General features: G+C 34.0%; 3 protein-coding genes and 1 long non-coding RNA gene across 16 annotated transcripts in view; 2 read left to right on the top strand and 2 right to left on the bottom strand.

The window, feature by feature from the left end:
• LOC107996410 (uncharacterized) overlaps positions 1-11,583 on the top strand; it is a 71,027-nt gene extending 59,444 nt beyond the window's left edge. For 4 of the 6 annotated variants that reach the window (XM_062078722.1, XM_062078719.1, XM_062078721.1 and 1 more), the window contains 5 exons: positions 1,634-1,783; positions 5,986-6,162; positions 6,253-6,502; positions 6,694-6,877; positions 6,958-11,583. In XM_062078722.1, coding sequence (XP_061934706.1) covers positions 1,634-1,783; positions 5,986-6,162; positions 6,253-6,502; positions 6,694-6,877; positions 6,958-7,104 — 908 coding nt within the window. In that variant the 3' untranslated portion in view covers positions 7,105-11,583. The remainder of the gene's footprint in view (positions 1-1,633; positions 1,784-5,985; positions 6,163-6,252; positions 6,503-6,693; positions 6,878-6,957) is intronic. The other 2 variants (XM_062078724.1, XM_062078723.1) reach the window with 1 other exon arrangement.
• Positions 616-6,767, bottom strand: LOC133666604 (uncharacterized). The gene is made up of 2 exons (XR_009830970.1): positions 6,647-6,767; positions 616-6,521 (listed from the first exon to the last, which is right to left on the bottom strand). It is a non-coding gene; the product is annotated as an uncharacterized LOC133666604 (long non-coding RNA).
• LOC133666603 (uncharacterized) lies at positions 7,105-11,583 on the top strand (the record flags this gene model as incomplete). Its single annotated transcript, XM_062078737.1, has 1 exon — positions 7,105-11,583. A coding segment is annotated over one exon (768 nt), but the record flags the coding sequence as incomplete, so codon positions are not given.
• Positions 11,584-11,680: 97 nt separating this feature from the next.
• LOC107996411 (chitinase-like protein Idgf4) lies at positions 11,681-18,180 on the bottom strand. Of its 8 annotated transcripts, none has more exons than XM_062078732.1 (6): positions 18,001-18,180; positions 13,817-13,960; positions 13,421-13,674; positions 12,966-13,269; positions 12,703-12,865; positions 11,681-12,488 (listed from the first exon to the last, which is right to left on the bottom strand). In XM_062078732.1, the coding sequence occupies exons 2-6, from the start codon at positions 13,947-13,949 to the stop codon at positions 12,026-12,028; spliced, it is 1,317 nt and encodes a 438-aa protein (XP_061934716.1). In that variant the 5' UTR covers positions 13,950-13,960; positions 18,001-18,180; the 3' UTR covers positions 11,681-12,025. The 8 variants fall into 8 exon arrangements, with proteins under 8 accessions (XP_061934716.1, XP_061934713.1, XP_016909927.1 ...); XM_062078729.1 differs by having other exon boundaries at positions 11,681-12,506; positions 18,001-18,055; XM_017054438.3 differs by lacking the exon at positions 18,001-18,180 and adding an exon at positions 14,492-17,122 and having other exon boundaries at positions 11,681-12,506.
• Between the last annotated feature and the right edge of the window lie 1,230 nt (positions 18,181-19,410).

The raw sequence follows: 19,410 nt of genomic DNA, 5'->3' as shown, positions 1-19,410 counted from the left end.
TTTAAAAGAGAAAGGTAAATTGGGCGGGAATCGAGGATCGAAATGTGCGAGGGAGATCCAGAATCTAATTTTGGATCACGTTTTTGGACTTCGTGGAGAAGCTTTTTCGACGAAAACAATATTCATGACGAATATTCGAAATTTGTTTATACTTTTTTTTTTTTTTTTAGAACCAATATCGTTACTTTTCAAGCCATTTCTTTCTCAGAAACATAATCAAACAGCATCAAGCCACATCGATCGCGTACAAAGTCTGAAAGATGAAGAATCAGTCTCGTTTGCGAAAGAGTATCGATCGGCTAAATCAATCGCGAGAAAAATCGGAGGGGAAAAAAAAGAAAAGAAAAGAAAAGAAAAAAAACAAACGAAACTCAAACTTTGCACGAAACTTTTGCTCCACTCTTTTCATTCCTCGATCGATCCTTGACATCATGATCATCGTGATGATCATCGCAAGGCAGGAAGAGGGTCAGAGATCAGGACCACTAATTTACAAATAATGCAATTAACCAGTTAATCGGCTTGCTCGTATCCAGCCATCTTTTTCCATGTCCCTAGATGTCGCCTCAACAGGCGCTCTAGAAAAGGGAAGACTTTTCTATCTCTACCTCGGTGTTGTTTTTTTTTTTTTTTTTTTCAATATATAATGGCCGTCCCCGTTCAGAGTCACCGAAGCTGAAAGGTCGATCACCAGGCTGTTCCTCCAGATCCCATTTGAACCCCCATCATCGGTTCAATAAAGATTATCTAATATCTGTAAAATAGAAGTTTTCAGGTGTGGAGAAATCGAGGGTGAAAAATTTAGAGAAGAAAGAAAAAACGAGATCTTGATGATCTCGATTGTGCAATTCCATTGTTCATAGTTGTAAATAATAGTTTTAAATCAAGCTGATACTTCGTTCACGTGAGAAGGATGAGCCTCTTTCGACGATTAAACGCTATTAACAAGAGGAATTTCATTAATTTAATTTCCCCATTAAATGGCTTCTTATGCGCTTTTTTCAATCCTTTCAACTTGATTCACTTCTATTGACGTCACACAAACATGAACATATCCTTCTCCCTCCTCCTTCCAAACGATCGATGACAATTTCGTTATCACTTCGCCTTTGCAACGTTGTTGTGTACAGTTTGAAAAATTTGACCATGATCGAAAATCGGCAAAGGATTTATCATATTACAAAAGAGAGTTTCAGTGACTCTGAACAAGTGACACTACTAACACTTGTACAAATTAATTAAACTCAATTGAAGTATATATACATATATATATATATATATATATAGGTGAACTATGAACAAGTGTCTTTAAATTTGAGAAGCTTTTCTTGCCTTTTTTTCAAAGATATATAAAGATATATAAACGTACAATTCGATCGTCTGGATAATATTCTAGAAGGGAGAATCATCTAAAGACACTTGTTGGCTTTAGAGAGGAAAAAAAAAAAAGAAACTAGTGATTTAAATCGCACACAATTATCGAGGACAATAAGAGAAACGAAAAAATGACGGGAAACGAACGAGAACGAACGAAACAGAAACGGAAAAAAAAAAAAAAGAAAGGAAAGAAAGCATCTCTCGTGCGATGCAACTCGTGCCATCTCTTTGCTATCTCTCTATCTCGTGTGGGCAGACGTGGACGCCATATACCAGGTGCTGAAGCAGGCAGGCGAGATCCGTGGAAACTCGACAAACTCACCACCTACGCCTCCCACAGCAGATCATCCTCCAGCACCTTCGTCAGCGAGGGCCTCCTCCCACCCTTGTTCCTCGTCCACCTCTGGTAAGGCACAAGGCACCAATTCCTCTTTACCTTGAAGCAGAATCTCTATTTTGGGGGAAAAGAAAAAAAAAAGAAAAAGAAAACAATTTCAAAACACAATTCCTGAAATGAAAATAGTAGCGAAGTGTTAGATAAAAAAGTGCTCTTCAGAGTGCATTCCATCGTGCAAAAGAGGGAAAAATGAAACTCGAATTGTTCGAATTTGTCTCTTGATAAATTATGAAATCGTGAAAGTTTCTTTTTTTTTTTTTTTGTCATTTAGAAATAGTTTATTTCTATGAGGGAGAGAATGGAGGTGTTGGTCAAGTTTTTTGAAAGTTACAATGGAAATAAATTCGATTCGTCGTTGAAATTTTGTTCTGTGCCAAGAAACAAAAATAAGAATAGAAAATTTTCAAAAGAGAAAAATAAGCCGAGCGAAAAATTATTTTTTTTTAAACGAGTAGAGGAAGAAAAAAGAATCGAATTTTGTCACTGTCAACGACTAGTAATATATCTCTTCCAAGAGGATTACATTAAAAAAAAAAAATACAAAACACACAGGATGCAACTCTGAAGAGAGATTTCACATCAAAGATTCTTGCAATAATTCTTGAGCAATTCTCTCTGTTTCAAGGTGACCCTGTTTTTATTTTTTATTCTTTTGATCAACATAAGTATACTTCAGTCTTCTTCAGGGACATGACTCGTAACCGTTGCCTCTTTTTCTTTCTTTGTTGTCTTTCCGATCTTTTCTCTGTCTCTCTTTCTATTTCTCTCCTCCCACTTCATCTTCATTCTTCCTCTTTACCAGCGCGCCACATATATGTATATGTATATTTTTTTCCCCGTCATCTCGATGCTTGTTATTAGATTATCCGCGAATATTGATTGATGGATCTATCTACCCACCTGGATAAATTATTTTCCATTTGTATTTTCACGATCATTGAACCGCGCCGCTTTTACGTCCGGAAATTTTTTGATCGAGATAAAATGTTTGAAATTATATTACATAAGAATAGTGACAAAACAGATTTCTTTCGCTACCAATTAATCGATGAATCTATTATATGTCGTGTGATAATTTTTTTGTTATTTTATTATTTTACGTAACGGTGCTCACACGGTGTTCACATCTCAAGAAAAAAAAAAAACGTTAGAGAGGATTATTATACGGTCAAAAATAAATCGTTCGAAAAAAGAAAAAAAAAATGGTACTCGAGAGTCCGTATAATGGCACAAAACTTTGGTCTTTTTAACCAAAATTACTCGGTCATTTGACGAAAAGAAAAAAAAAAGAAAGGAAAAGAAAAGTAACTAATAATAAAATAATCAATGATCCCAATACTTTATTTATCGCCAATTTCCCGAGTCTCCAAAATCGCAAATATAACAGCGGGAGAATAGCTAATCGAGCCAAAAATGGAAAAACTAACCAAGTTCGCCGCGGAATAGAGAAAAAAAGAAAAGAAAAGACAAACTATCGAAGAGAGAAAGAGACGAGCGATACGCGATAGTACGGAAGGAACGCCACCAGATAGCGCCACCGACGCTTGATATCGAGAATCCCAGAGAAATTGTGCGCCTACTACTAACAAGCAGAACTTAGCTTCAGTAATAAGAATAAACAGGTTTGAGCAGCGTTTTGCATTGAGAGAGAGAAATCCGCAAATTCGCGAGTGGAAAAGCGCGAAAGCGAGAAAATGATACGAGGGAAAAATAATGTGGGAAAAATCGTTGCAATTCCATTGACCAGGACGGGGCAGCGGTGGATCGATGTCCGCGACCAGACCGTTCGGCCAGCCGTTGGTACTGAGCCGCCAGGAGTCGCCCTCGACCTCGTCTCCAAGGCCGATGGAACGTTTCTATCGCGCGGCCAACAAGAAACGATGACCCGTGAAATGAAGACGCAACTACGTTCCGCGACTCGGGGAAGAAAAAGATGGGATATACTTGGGGAATAAAAAGTTTCGTCTAGTGTTATTTATTTATCGACTGAGAAGACAAGTTTTGAAGACGGCGAAACGAGACGGAAGAGGAAACGTAGGAGTTGGGAGTTGATTAAGATAGATCAAGTGAAATTGTTAATCAAAATGACGAAGGTGGAAAATTCAGTGGAGAAATTTTTAATCAAGACGTGTATCGTTTATCGTGAATTATGTGATGTGAGAGTGGAAGTATCGGTTTAAGTTCGGAATGGTATAACGATGTAATAAGGGAGGTTGGGGATGATGAAAAGTGCCAGTGAAAATACGTGGAATCGAAGATGGAATTGGTAGTTGATTTCGAAAAAAAAAAAGAAAAAAAAAAGAAAAAAAAGGAAGATTAATTGACTTTTGCTTCTTCTTCTCCTGTTCTCGAATATGTATATATTCAGGTTATTGTTATTATTGTTGTTGTTGTTGTTTAAATACGTGAATCAAGGAACTGACGATGCAATTTCCAGTGCATGAACATTGGAATTGCCATGAATTTTCTTCGATTCTCTTCTGAACATGTTTACAATTAATATCATTTTAGCATAAGAAAGGAATCGATGTTTAAAAATCAAAAAAAAAATATTATTTATTTGCACAATCCCATCCTGTTACTTTTCTTTGTGAAAAATACACATTGAAAAATAAAAAAAAAAACTTCGATGTAGCGATCTTTCTTTTCTTAATATCATTGGGAAATTATTGAAAAGAAGGAATCTTTGAAAGATATCGATTTAATTATATGCAATGATAAACAACAATTTGTTGTATCCCCTTTTATCATAAAAAATTTCTTTTATCATAAAAATTATAAAAAAGATAAATTTTATATCTACGCAAATTATTTGCGGAATTTTTATCGTATAGGTTGTTAAAAAAAAAAAATTACACGAAAAAAAAAGGTAAGGATTCATTACGATAATACTATATCAAAGCTATAATACTATATCAAACGTACAAATAAATGTACAACTTATAAATAACTATTATTTCAATATAGTTTTTTTTTAAATTTGGGAATGTTTCGAGAGTGCGAATCTCAAAAAAAAAAAAAATTTGCAAAAAAAATGTATGATTATACAAATCTGTTCAGCTTATTCTAATTTCCCGGTTTTCCTTTTTCTCATCATAGTGCAATCCATTTACTTTTCAATGTAAGGAAAACTAAATTTTAAGAAATAAGAATATGAAAAAAATCTTCACGAAAAAATAAGGGAAGAAGGAAAATGAAGTATGAAGTATGAAGCGTTGTTGCGTATTGCGTGAAACCGATGCATCGAAAATAAAATTCGAAATTTTGTCAAAAAAAAAAAAAAAAAAGGGAGAAATCATGTAAATATTATAAATAAATATTTTCTCCCCTGCTTTCATTTCTTGATACGCGAGTCGTGTCCCTTTTTTTTTCTCCTTTGTTTTCTTTTTATTATTATTTTTTGTTTGTTTGTTTCTTTCTTTCTTTATTCTTTTTAATTTCTATAAATTATCTTTTTTTTTTATCTGTGAAAAAAAAATTTGTATATACCGATCGAAGTTGTCGCTTGATTGAAAAAAACACTATTTGTGTCTGCATTCATGGTGTAATCGTATATCTATATATGGTGTTCTTATTTCTTGTATGTGTATTTTCGACCTCGACGTTGACGCCAAACGGATATATTTTTGCAACAAACTTAATATTTTTTATAAAAAATTAACGAAAGAATACGAATCCATATTTGCATATGTGTGTGTGTATTTGTGTATATTTGCAATTTTCTTGCACGCATATAGATGAATATCATATTATATTATAAGTCCGGAGTCTAACGAAAAATTGCAAAACTTCTTTTATAATTTTCATTCGCTTTGCCATCTTGCTTTGATTTAGTTTCATTTATTCTTACATTTTCTGCAAATTATTTCGTAACAAGAAATAATCTATCTATAAATTATACAAACTTTTCAATTTCTTTTATCTGAAAAAAAAAGATGAATTGCAAAAAAAAAAAACACGACATAATTTGAAAAGGGTAGGTAATTATCCTTCTAACAACACATTTGTATCGTCCTGCAACCAAACTTTGTCTAATTTCTCTCTCTCTCTCTCTTTCTCTGTTTCTAACTATTCGCTTGTAAAGAAAAAAAAAAAAAATAAATAAAAAAAGAATAAAAAAATAACATTGCTTAAATAAATGGTGTCAATGTCGAGCAACGAGCTAATTTCAAAGGCTAACTTACTATAATCGCTCATTATGGAACATGAAGCGCCGCATAGTCCACAACGTAGACGCGAGAGGCTGAATCTAAGAATGAAGAGTCTCAGCTTGGATTCCCCGGAGGGTACTGCACACGTTCGACATCGTCCACGAGATTATTATGTCGGTGGACAAAGGGAATCAACGCCACCCAGACATTCGGACAGTGGAAGCATCAACAGATTATGTGAGTAGATTCGAATTTGAAAAATTGGCCTATAAATAATTTTAACTTTAATTTACATACTTATTTGTAATTTGGACGATTCGATTGCAGCGCCATGCAGTCCAGGCCAGGGCCACAACGTTCATAAACACATCAGAGGAGCCATCAGGATGTCCAGTATGGAACTGCCCGATGAAAATGAGAAATCTTATTCGTCTGCAAGCACTTCACCCTGCCCCTCACCACACACCAATAATCAAAATCATATGAATCCACCCGGGAAACGCGTGTTACCTCCCAACAATCTCTATGTGGTGCTTTATAACTTCGAGGCGCGGCATCGAGATGAATTAGACTTGAAGTAATCATTCAATGAGTTTCTAGAATTAGAAAAAGGATTCTTCCTTTTTTTTTTTTTTTGAAATATTCTTTCAAAAGTTTTTTCTTCTTTCTTCATCTTTTAATTATTTAAATAAAACGATTAAATTGAAGGCATTATTAGAACCTTTTAAAATTTCAATAACACTTGAAATCTAATTGTATGTCACACAGAGCTGGTTACAAAGTGACGGTAATCGACAAATCGGAGAAGGATTGGTGGAAGGGAAAGTGTTTGGGCGGCCGAGTGGGTTACTTTCCCAGCGCGTACGTCATGCGGGTGGAGTCCGGACAGAAAACGCTTCAGGTTACCCGTAACTTGCAATTGACCGACCAAATTACCCTACTTCGCGATCAGGTATTCTTTCCAACCACGTGGATTCCTCCATCTTAGTTCGTACTGTCCACTAACGCCATCTACCCAATTCTGCCCACTAGATCGTGATTCAGGTTGGCGAGGAGGTAGATGGCGTGGCGATGGTTCGCTGCGCGGCAGACGTGAGATCAGCGGACCACACGGGCAAGGAGGGGGAGGTGTTGTACAAGGAAACTCTGTGCCCGTTGAAATATTTACAAGAGGTGTGACAGCAACCCCGCCAGCCAAGCGAGCGACAGAATCGCGCAAATCTTCGGGAGAGATTCTCGGCTTCGGCGCGACGTAACGCGGTTGAAAAGTACTACGATTGCCTGCAATGTGCCGAGCAGTGCCGCCACGTGACCGCTGTTGTCAACAACAACAATCCCGGCGTGACCGCGAACAATAACAATAACTTGAAGCTGGTCAAGGCCGCCAAAGGGAACAATCTGATTCTAAAGGAGAACTGTAGAGCGGCAAACAACACCATAAACTCGTCATCGTTGAAGGAGAATGCGAAAATTTTGGCTCGTCTGGACGAGGGAAGAGTTTCGAAGAATCCCAAGAGTGGTGGTAACAATCTAGTGGCAGTGAGATCAACCGTGAAAAATCAACCGTTACCTCTAACTCCGGCCAAAAAGAGATCGTCTCTGGCTCGTCCCGTTCGTGTCCACGATTCCTTCGCTCAGCCGAGAAAGTTGTTGCCTATGAATTACGCCTTCCAGACGTTGCAGAAGTCTGGAAACGAGTCTACGTACGAGGAGGACGAGTACAAGGAGAGCGGTTGGCCGATTCGGTTGAGGCTTGAGCAGATGCTCGAGCTGACGTTGCCGCAGACCAAGAAGAGGACGAAAAAGAAGACGCCAATGATGCTGATGAAGCAGCAGCAGGCCAATAAGCACGCGTGCAAGGACACGGAGAGGCTGCTGCGCGTATTCAGCGTGAACAATGTGGACCAAGATACTAGGTACAACGTCACACGGTGTTCCGTCATGTAGAAACTCGCATAGATGATTATGTTCGTTCGTTGAAGGTTGGTTGTTGAAGATTTTCTTTTTTTCTTTTCTTTTTTTTTTTTTTTCTTTTGGAGAATCGAGGCATTGCAGCGCCATCTGAAGTTTTTTTCAGGAGACATTAGACGCTATTTAAGATATATAATTGACTCGAGTTAGAGAGGTTAAGATAATTTTATAATATGGACCACGATATAGCGAGATTGTAAAAATACAAGGAGACATTTTAAAGGATATATATGGATTAATTTAAAATTGTTCGTGTTTTTTTTTATTGTTCAAGCAATAATAAAAGTAGATATAACTTCACATTATTTTCATTACTAGAAACGAAAAGAAAGAGAAGTTGTGATGTAAATATAAATTTTAATTTCAATGCATATATATCCCATATATAGAGTACATTGATTTTTGCATCAAAGGTTCTTTTTTTTTTTTTTTTTATCAAAATTAGCCTTATATTCCCATCCAAAATATTTAATTATTCAATGTACCAACAAATTTTACTATCTTGCTATATTCTAGCTCATATTAATTGGAAAAATGAATCATGCCAGATTTTTTTTCTTTTTTTTTTTTTTTTAGAAATCGAAACCCAGCTCTCAATGTCGAGCACATCTTGCTCGAAATTGAAATTAGAATCGAATTGAAATTAGAACGGAAGCTGCGTAACACCTAATCATGCTACATTTTTGCCAGTAAATAAGAAAACTCTTTGTTCAGTGTGTGACTTGTGTCTTAGTACTATCGATCGCTTGTTGAGTTTGATAAAATCATCCAAAAATAGGGGAGGATCGGTATTTATATCATTTTTAACGTAAAATACAATTTGCATAATAGAGAAATACATTTTCGATGATATCCGAAATGGCAGAAGAAAATTTTTTGCGTTCATCTTTCAACACAATCGTTCATTATTTTTATCTTCGATGATTGTGAAATGAATTTTACAATACATTGAATATATATACATATATTAATTTTTTGAGAAAAAAAAATTGTTGTCGATGGATTAGAACAATTGATCGAATATTTTAAAAAAGTCGGATATCATTTAAAATCGATGGATTACATTTCGAATAATTTGCAGAGTGTGAAAAGTATAGTGAACCAATATACAAATAGGAATCCTCTTTCCTTGGTTAGATCGCAGAGATTATCCCATTATCGTCATCCGCCTGCATCGAGATTAAAAAATTAAAATTCTTTTTCCATCGCTAACAGAACACTTGATAAATGGTGAAACTTTCTTCGCGTCATTCGATATTCCAATCATAAAAATATTCGAATGGTTGCGTTTCGGTTCGAGGAGATATATTTCCATTCTTATGTATAACTCGTGAACTTTCAGAAGAACATCACGCCATCACTCTGAACCGAATTAAAAATCGCAAAATCGAAAATTCTAATGTCCGCTTTTGTATTTTTCACAACTAATTCCGTCCCCGGAGAAACATTCAAACAGATGAAATTCGCGATTTAATTTGTTCTATAGATACTTCACTGCGTGAAAAATTCTAAAAAAGAAAAAAAGAAAAAAAAAGTTCTCCATTTATCCCATTTATCCCATATTAAAACGACGACACGAGTGTTTAACAATCGTTTCGTTGATGTTAAATTCGATTAAATTTATCGAAGTTTTGAAGAAGAGAGAATATTAATTATTGGAATGAAACGTTATCGCCATTGCATTTATAATGATGCCGATATTTTATCTCGAGCGTTGACCAATTACCGTGATCTGCATTTACTTGATATTGCATTTATGTGTACAGGACGTTTCTGAAGATGCGTGACGTAGCATTAGCGAACGTTAATAATAATAATAATAATTATAATAATAATATATTGATGCAAATGGAAATAAAAATTAAGTGAAAAAGAAGAAACGTAAAATACGTGAAGCGTTAAAGGAACAGTGGCGCCATCAATTTGTCGCGTATTTCCAAAAACGCTTGTACACCAATCTTCGTTGAGTCTGAGAGAATAATATATATGAACGTTGAAGATTTTCATTCTATTGTATAACGAAGAAATAGAGAAAATGTTTAAGAAAAAAAAAAAAGAAGAATAGATTAAAAGTATAATTGCTAAAAAAAAAAGAAAGAGAGAGAGAGAGAGAAAAGAGAAATTCAGAAAATTGTTTACTTATTCGTTAGATCATTGTCGATTAGTTGAAAATAGCAATCAGCAAAATATATTATTCTATTGTAATGAGAAAAGTGTAACGAGTGACTATTTTTTCGTGTGTTTCTCAGAGTTACATTCTTAACGATACACACAATACAAAAGTTGCATTTTTAAAGGATATCTATAATAATTTCAAAGTATGTCAAAGCACCAAATTATTCGAGAGAGAGAGAGAGAGAGAGAGAGAGCGTTTTGCCGTGCGTAGAAAAGAGTCACAACAAGAGAGCTCCGCGTATACTTATTTTTTCACTATCCAATACTTCAGTCGATTTTCATGATGAGCTGATCTAGTCACAGATATGCTTTCAGTAACGTAATGTCGTCGAGTGTGTCCTGTTCCTAGTTAGAATCCTCGATCGTAACGAGCTCGTTCGTAAAAAAATTCGAAGACACCATTCTTTTTCTTCTTTTTCTTCTTTTCTTGAAATAATGAAAATTTAGAAAAAAAAATTTTGCAAAATTCGTAGTACTCGTTGTCACTGTTTAAAATATTTAAATTTAATAATCCGTAATTTCTTAGGGACATTTTTACATGTTTCGATTTTAATTTTCGAAAAAAAAGTTTTCAAAAATTTACGAACGAGCACGAGTTCGTTAAAAAATTTTACCGAGGACCGAGATCAGAATAGATTAGGGTTAAGTATCAGGGATAATAAAAGTTGTGTTATTGTACGTTGTAAGGCTACATATATTTCATTATATTTCATTATATTAAACGTAACGTAACGAGTGCCCTACCCCTGTTAAAGAGTATATTACGAATTATTAACTGTACCATAGATTGTAAGCTATTCCAACTACCACGCCTAGTATTTTCTAAGTATTATGGTTATGCAGGATGTGTTCGTGTTGCTGAAACTGTTTCTGATTCGTCGTTCCATTAAAACGAACTTTTTATTATTACAAAGAAAATAAACTATAATTGTTACACAAAAATGATAATTATATTTCTTAAATATTTTATTAAAAAAAAAAATATACGTATATATATATATTTTTGTTTAACCTAGTTAATTAAAAAATTATATATATATAATTTAAAATTTAAAAGAAAAATTTTGTTTTCTCCTTTTCATTATATTATATTATATCAATTCGATTTAATGGAACGACGGATTGGAACACAGGAACCAAATGAAACAAAGATGTCTATACCGTTCATTGTACCAACGTTCGTGCACGAGTGTTTGGTAAAAAAACGTTGTCGCGAGTTCGAAGAAAGTTTCGAGAATGATTTATATGTTCAATCTCGAACGAACAAAGTGAAAGCAGAACCATGAATGTAACCACGAAATTTCAGGAACGTTATATGTTTCTACTATGTATGAGAGTGGCTATGGATTAGTTATATCTCGTGTGCCATAACTCCTAATGTTTGATATATTTAACGAGTCTAGTCCATTTACAATGAAACCTTTCATACACACCCGAGCAAATGTGTTTATCCGAATTCATAGACTGCACGAAGAAAAAAAAATATATATATACATATATTATATCTATGTACACATGCATTAATCTATCTACCCTAGATCACTACCTTATCAACCGATCACAATATGGCGGGAAAAATTTGACGAAAAACAAAAGATAATCTCGAAGATTATTTTCATTATCTCATTCTTTATTCTCGTATACGTAATTTCCAATACAACATTCTTTTTTTTTTTTCAAATCGTCTCTCGTCTCGTCCGTCGTAATGTAAAACACTTAATAAAATATCTTAAACGATAACATACACTTGACGAACGACTTATAAAATAACGTCTGGAAATATAAAATATAAAAAAGCAAAATGCAAAATACTCAACTGCGAAAATCTTCTCGACGTAAAACAAAACAAAAAAAAAAAAAACAATATTTTTCAAAATAACTTCCAAACTTTACGGGCACATTTTCATATATATATATATATTTTCTCGAGTATATTGTCTCTCTAGTAACTTTTTTACAGCTTGTACTTAGCGGCCCTTATTATGGGATACTTATCCCCAGTGCAGACACCGCGGAAATCGTCCAACGACAAATCATAGATGGCGACTCCGCCCAAACCTTTCGCCTTGGCGTAAGCTGCCTTGTTTCCAGCCGTGTCGGGATCCTCGTAACCGACCCAAATTCCATCCGCTCCTGTGTTCTCGTTGTAAGGTTGGTACGCGTAACTGCCATACTTCTTCGACGGATCACCGACACGCCTCAAACGGCCCACGGCAGATTCGGTCAGCCTCGAGCAAACTTCCGCGTATGAAAGAAGGCCTGGCGTGTTGGTGTGCGGCCCTTCCGCTCCCGGGCCATCGGTGACTATTGGCGGCACCCCTGATATTTGACTGTCCGACGTCAGCTTCCACGTACGGGCGTACGTTGGAATCCCAACAACGATCTTGGAACCTGGAGTCCCGTTCTCGAGCCAGTACCTTGAAACGGAATCGATACTTCGCCCATATTTTTATATATTTTATATATTATATATTTTTTTTCTGAGCTATATATATATATATATATATATATATATTAGATATATATATATATATATATATATATATACATTATTCTATATATAGAAATTTTGAAGAAGAATTTGTTTCTTTTTTTGGTTTTTTTGGGAGGGGGGATCATGAAATTGCTCACCTGGCTGTTGAATCTACGTTGTCCTGAGGAACACGGCCGTAACTCTCATAGATGGGCGCTGGATAATCGCCTTCTCGTGGATTACGTTCCGGTGTCTTTTGATCGAAAGTGAACAGGTGGACGGCATCGATATTGGGCGCCAACAATCTCGCGTCGTAATAAACTAGAAAAATGGATGGAGCAATTATTTTATCAATTCGATCGAATCTCTTGATATTGTTTGAACGATCGAATAATTTTGAGAAAAAAAAATCAATATTCACCACTGCTGTTCACGTGAGGTAGGACACCAACGGTCAAATCCTTCAATCTTGATCTGAGCTGGGCCTTCAAGTCGCGGACCAGAATGGTGAAACCGTCACGATGCTCCACCTCTTTGTCGTCCTTGAATTTACCGTAGCCGAAGGTCTTCTTGATGCCGTGCCAGATCGATCCAAATGTGCCACGTTCCTTCTTAACTTTGGCGGGTGGGAATTGCCAAGCCAGGTCGATCCCATCGAAATCGTAGTCGTTGAGGAGCCGATTCACAGAGTTGATGAATTTCGATCTCGATTGCGACGTCTCGGTCTGAATAAATCGAATATATTATTATTATTTTTAATTAAATTTGAATCGTTGACAAAATTAAATGGTAAAAGAAAATGTCTCCGCAATGGAGAGGAATGTACTCGTAACTTTCACCAAATCTCGTTTCGTAAAATAAAGTGTAGACACTCACGAGAACGAGGTATTTATGAGTCTCGTCATCAGGATCGGCGTTGCCACCTATACTGAGATAGATCTTGAGATTTGGGAAAGTTCTCTTTAGTTGAGTGACGAGTTTGTAATAAGAGTATCCGACTCCTGTGTCCAATGATGGCTTCAGAGGAACGACTTCGAACGTCTCTGCGTTGATCCCCGCGAATCCATAGATCAAATGTGTGCAGAGGGAGAGAGCCGACTGAACGTCGTCCAGCTGGAACTTTCCTGGCCCTAAAAATACGAAATTGATTTTCAACGAAGATTTTCAAGGGAAAAAAGAAGAGAGAAAGAAATCAATTATTCATGGATAAAAATAAAAATTTCAAAATTTCAAATTTCTGAAATTTATCGACGGAATATTTTATTATTTTACCTTGTCGCTCGAAAGCCGTGCTATTCCAGTAGCACACAACTTTATTGTGCTCGTGTGTGTCGACGGTGAACACAGATTGGACGCAGAATACCGCAACAGCGGCGAAAATTAGCACTTTCATTTTCGCAACCATTTGCTGATTCTCTGGAAAGGAAAAAAATATATATATAAGTACATGTATATACGTAGTGAAAATTAGCATAGCGAAAACGAAGTCGATAAACGAAGAAATCGCGTATATCGATATTCGGAATCCACTCGTATTACTTATTTATTCGTTCATCAAAGGACGATTTTTCTAAAGGCAAAAGAATCAAATTTCGAGACAACTTTCTAATAATATATTAATCACAATAGTACAATAATTATTGATTAATTATCACTAGGATAACCATATTTTTTTCTATTAACAAATTTATATATGTATATACGATTTATAACAATCATCAATGGTTATTTACATCAGCATAACGAACGACTTTTAATTATTTTCGCCTGATCATTCGTGAAAATATCCAATAATCGCGCACAATCGTCGAAAATAAAACTGCATAAAGAAGCTTGTAGAAGAAATTTATACACCATACAAAAAGAGAAAGAGAGAAATAAAGATTCAAGGTTAACTGGTTTTCCAACAACAAAACGAAACCATCTCGATCGAGAGTCGCGTCTTACCTTTTCGAAAGGGAGAAGCGGACTGTCCGTGGCGACTTGTTCGCCAGAGACTTTGATACGTTTGCAGGCAGACGAGTGAGTGGGGAGTGGTGGGGGTCGCTGGATCTTACGTCAATCATACGATACGATACGGTCCAGAAATCGTTTATCCTACGAGTGCGGCTCTGTATTTACACGTACTTCGTTGCGACGAGAAAATCAAGGACACGGGGAAATAATTTCAAGATAATTGGATCGATTTCGAGGAACGAACAGTTTATATATATATAGATATCTAAGAGAATTTTTTGCATGTGCATCGACGATCAATAGAATAATTTACACGATCGAAGAAATTATGATTAATTGATCCGGTGTTTTGAGATGTTTTGATCGGTATTTTGTAATCATTTAATTTGTTTTTCCCTTCTGTTGAAACAAATTATGATTAATTAATTAATTTTGTGTTCTGAGATGTTTGAGCGATATTTTATAAGCATTTTATTAATTTTTTCTCTGCCTTGTTTCTTTGAAACAAATAACAGAAGATACGAATATTTTAAAATTATGAGCTGTGGAATGTTATTGAACAGGATATCAACCGTGAATTCAAAATAGAATATTATGAATCATCGAAATCTTAATACAGATTATACTGATAGAGATTAATTTTCTCTTTCTGTCTCTCTATAGAAGAAGAGAATTCTCGTAATTTTCCAAGTATTCCAAGATTTTTTTTTACAATTAAAAAAAAGAGGATATAAAATAAAATACAAAGATAGAATACATTGTATGCTTTTAATTTTCCATTAATCTTCAAATCTTTTCTTCTAATCAAAGAATTCAAAGAAGAAATAACAAAGAATCGTATGATTCTTTTGCGATTAAATATTATTTGAAAAAAAAATATCAAGAAATACGAAACGCAAAAAGAGACGAAGCTTCTTTTAATTTCTTAAGAAGAAGGAAAAGCGATGAAAATTCGTTGGAAATTCGATTATATTTTTGAAGAGAAAGAGAGAGAAAGAACTCTAAACCAATTATAAGAAGCCAATTATAGTTTCTCTCTGCGTTGTTTATCGTATTATCTAATATGTTATTTTGTCAGGATTGAATTATCTGCCATGACTAATTTCCCTGTTATTTTCGAGAATCTGAAACACAGCGAAGTCACAACCTTTCGCTTGTAAGGTTATCGTATCAAACTCTGTCTCTTCGTATTCGCAAACTCGAAGATTCATAAGAATCGTCTCGAAGCTAACGTTTATGAAGATACTAGAAAAAACTCTAAAGAACTCGAGGAATAAAATACGGGGCGATCAATCGGATTCAAATTATTTTATTGATCCTTAACAAATCCTTCGTTGTCGTCGATTCGCGTAATTTAAATTTCTCTCTTTGAAAAAAAAAAAAAAAAAAGAAGGATCCTCTAAATTCAAAGAATCCTCTAAAGAATTCCCCTCGGAATACATAATTCCCAGTTGCAAACTGAATGACAATATGTACAACAATATCTCGAATGTGTTGTTAAAAAGTTTCTGCAAAGGTTAAATATAAATCCTGTCTAATTTTTCGGCGATTAAATTTTTGTTTAAATTCAAAGGGGGAGGGGAAAAAATTAATTATTAACATTCCTTTGCGTTGATTAAAGAAGAAAAGAAAAGAAGATCGCGATGAATTCGTTTCTTCGAACGTTCCTTTCGAACGAGGCTTGTTTTTCTTACCAGTAATTCACGCGGAAGGTTTGGTAACGCGATAATAATTCGACTTCCTTCGCGTTAATCGAATACGACCTATATTATATGGGGCGTATGATCTCATCCTTGTGTAATACAATCAGCCTCAATCACCTGGCTTGTCAACCAAGAGTCGCGCGTTCACCAATTCACGTGCGAACAACCTTCAAAGAAGTTGGCCGGCAACCTTCTTCTCCTCGTTTCTTTTTCCATCTCGTGCGTCGCGTTTTAAAATTCTCTATGTTTTATTTATGTCGAAGTTTAACCATGCGAGAGACACATACACACACACAGACTCATCGCGTCGTTTCGTATTTCAAGGAAGGGATATAAATTTTTATTCGTCGTTTTAATGTCCTTTATCTTTTATTTTGATACATCTTTTTTTGCTTTGTTTTCATGAGTCGAATAAGGGAACGGAAGGGAATTTTACTTCTGGTCTTCTCCTTTATAATAAAGGAAGGATCCTTTTTCTTCTTCCGTTCATTTAGCAAGAAGGATTAAAGCAGCTTCGCAATTAAATAATTGTTATTTTTAGTTTTGTTCGTTAGAGAAGAATTAAATATTATTGATGTTATTGGTTAATTCATTTTCCTATTTACTTTGTCATCGAATTGCTTATCATAATTCTTCAACGACTTGCAATTCATAATAATAAAAGAAAAAAAATAAAAGAGGAAGAAGAAAATATGGGATCTGATCAATAATACAACAACAATAATAATAAAAATAGAAACAGAAGAGAGACGTCGACGTCAATGTTAAACGACGCATCCATTTCTTTTTTCATTAGATCTAAAGAAAATAGGAAGTGTTATCACGTATGTACATAGACAATAGTTATATTTAGATTCTGAAAAATAATTTCGAGAAACTCGAATGCTTACTCGTTTATTAAATAAAAAAATAAATAGATAAAAAGAATGAAAATATATGATCACTAATACAACAGTAATAATAAAAATAGAGCAGAAGAGAGACGTCAATGTTAAACGACGTTAAATCCTTTAAAGTAAACATATATATATCGACAATAGATAAATAGATTCTGGAAAATAATTTCGAGAAAAAAAATAAATAAATAAAAAGAAAGAAGAAAATATATGATCACTAATGCAACAGTAATAATAAAAATAGAGACAAAAGAGAGACGTCAATGTTAAACGACGTTAGATCCTCTAAAGTAAACATATATATATCGACAATAGATAAATAGAAAATAATTTCGAGAAAAAAATAAATAAATAAAAAGAAAAAAGAAAATATATGATCATTAATACAATAATAATAATAAAAATAGAAACAGAAGATGTTAAACGATGTTAAATTTTCTAAAGAAAACATATATATATATATATATATCGACAATAGATAAATATATAGATTCTGGAAAATAATTTCGAGAAAAAAAATAAATAAATAAAAAGAAAGAAGAAAATATATGATCACTAATACAACAATAATAATAAAAATATAAACAGAAGAAAGACATCAATATTAAACGACGTATCCCTTTCTTTTTTCATTAGATTCTGGAAAATAATTTCGAGAAACTCGCTTACTTACTCGCTTACTTAATAAAAAATAAAAATAAAAAGAAAGAAGAAAATACATGACACATCTGATCAATAACACAACAACAATAATAATAAAAATAGAAACAGAGGAGAGACGTCAATGTTAAACGACGTATCCATTTCTTGTTTCATTATCCTCCAAAGAAAACACATATATATCGACAATAGATATATAGATTGTGTAAAATAATTTCGAGAAACTCGAACGCTTACTTACACGTTATCTCGAGTATACCAGGAGGTTGAATGTTGTCGATCAGACGGAATGCAAATCACTTCCGAGAATCGCAATCGTCCTGTATCGTGTATCACGGATTGCGTAACACGTGTATATACATACGAGTGATTCATTGGCAAATAAAATCACGAGCACGTTCCATACGATAATATCTGTTCCATAATGTCGCTCGGTCCGCATAATCTGATGCCTGATATGCAAAATGCCCGACAAAGTGGAAAAGTTTTTCGCCATTCCGTTCAAACATCGTTCTTCAAACTTTTTCTTCGAACCATTGAAATCGTGTTTCATTCATTCATTCACCGTTATCGATGCATCTCGATTCTTGAACGATTGATTTTAAAGGAACAGGAAACACGAATGTAAAAGTATTGGTATTCGAAAATTGGTTGAGTAGAAAAATCGATATATTCAAAAATGTTGATTAAGATTTATTTATTGAATTGTTAAGGAGTTAAAGTTGCATCTGAGCCATTTAAGTTAGATAAACTGAGCAATATGACAGAGTTATCTCACTTCGTACCACGTTACAGGATACGTGAAACATCATGGACGATCTCAGAGATCAAAGTAAACCCAATATTTATTCATTAAGTTATTAATAAATAAGCAATATTTATTTTTGTAAATCAATTTTTTCTTTCTCTAAAACATATACTTTATATATTATACATGTATAATAATATTATGAAAATCATAATCTCCATGCATTTGCATTAGGGGAATATTGAATAATGATTATTTAATTTATTATTTAATAATTGATAATAATTAATAACAATAATGTAAAAATGTCAAAGAAGAAAATAATAATTACAAATGATAATTGAGGTTCGATGAAACGTTGGAAATGTTTTTAATTTGCTGTGAAAATATCGATGACGCATCGACAAGAAGTTTGTTAATTACTCGGCTAAACATGCTTAATTGAATAACATGTAAGTTGATGACTGACTCATTGTATAACTTTCACAGCAGAAAAGTTAGTGGAAACTTTGGAATGGACGATAAACAAAGAAGAGATGTTATCTATAGAGACGGTTTTAGAAAATTGTTTACACCATGAATAATTTAATGTATTAAGTTCGTTCTAAAAAATAAAAAAAAAAAATATCCTATTTCAAGCCATAAATACCAGAATGATAATCTTTGAAACAGAAAAGGAATATTTCAATGAAATGAGAGACTGAATATTTATAATTTATATAAAATATAAGACAAAAATATATATAGAGAGAATTGTATTAATGAATAATAAATCATTGATTCATAATTCTTTTAGTTAGAGCAAAAAAAGATAATGCTTCCTTTTAGATACTTGTATCACTGTTAGAGGTTATTGGGACATTGCAGATTATTTAGTAATATTTCATTTCTTCCAGACGCATT

The sequence above is a fragment of the Apis cerana genome, linkage group LG8 (assembly GCF_029169275.1).
Source record: "Apis cerana isolate GH-2021 linkage group LG8, AcerK_1.0, whole genome shotgun sequence".
Lineage (NCBI taxonomy): Eukaryota > Metazoa > Arthropoda > Insecta > Hymenoptera > Apidae > Apis > Apis cerana.
This window is presented reverse-complemented; position numbering and strand designations above follow the sequence as displayed.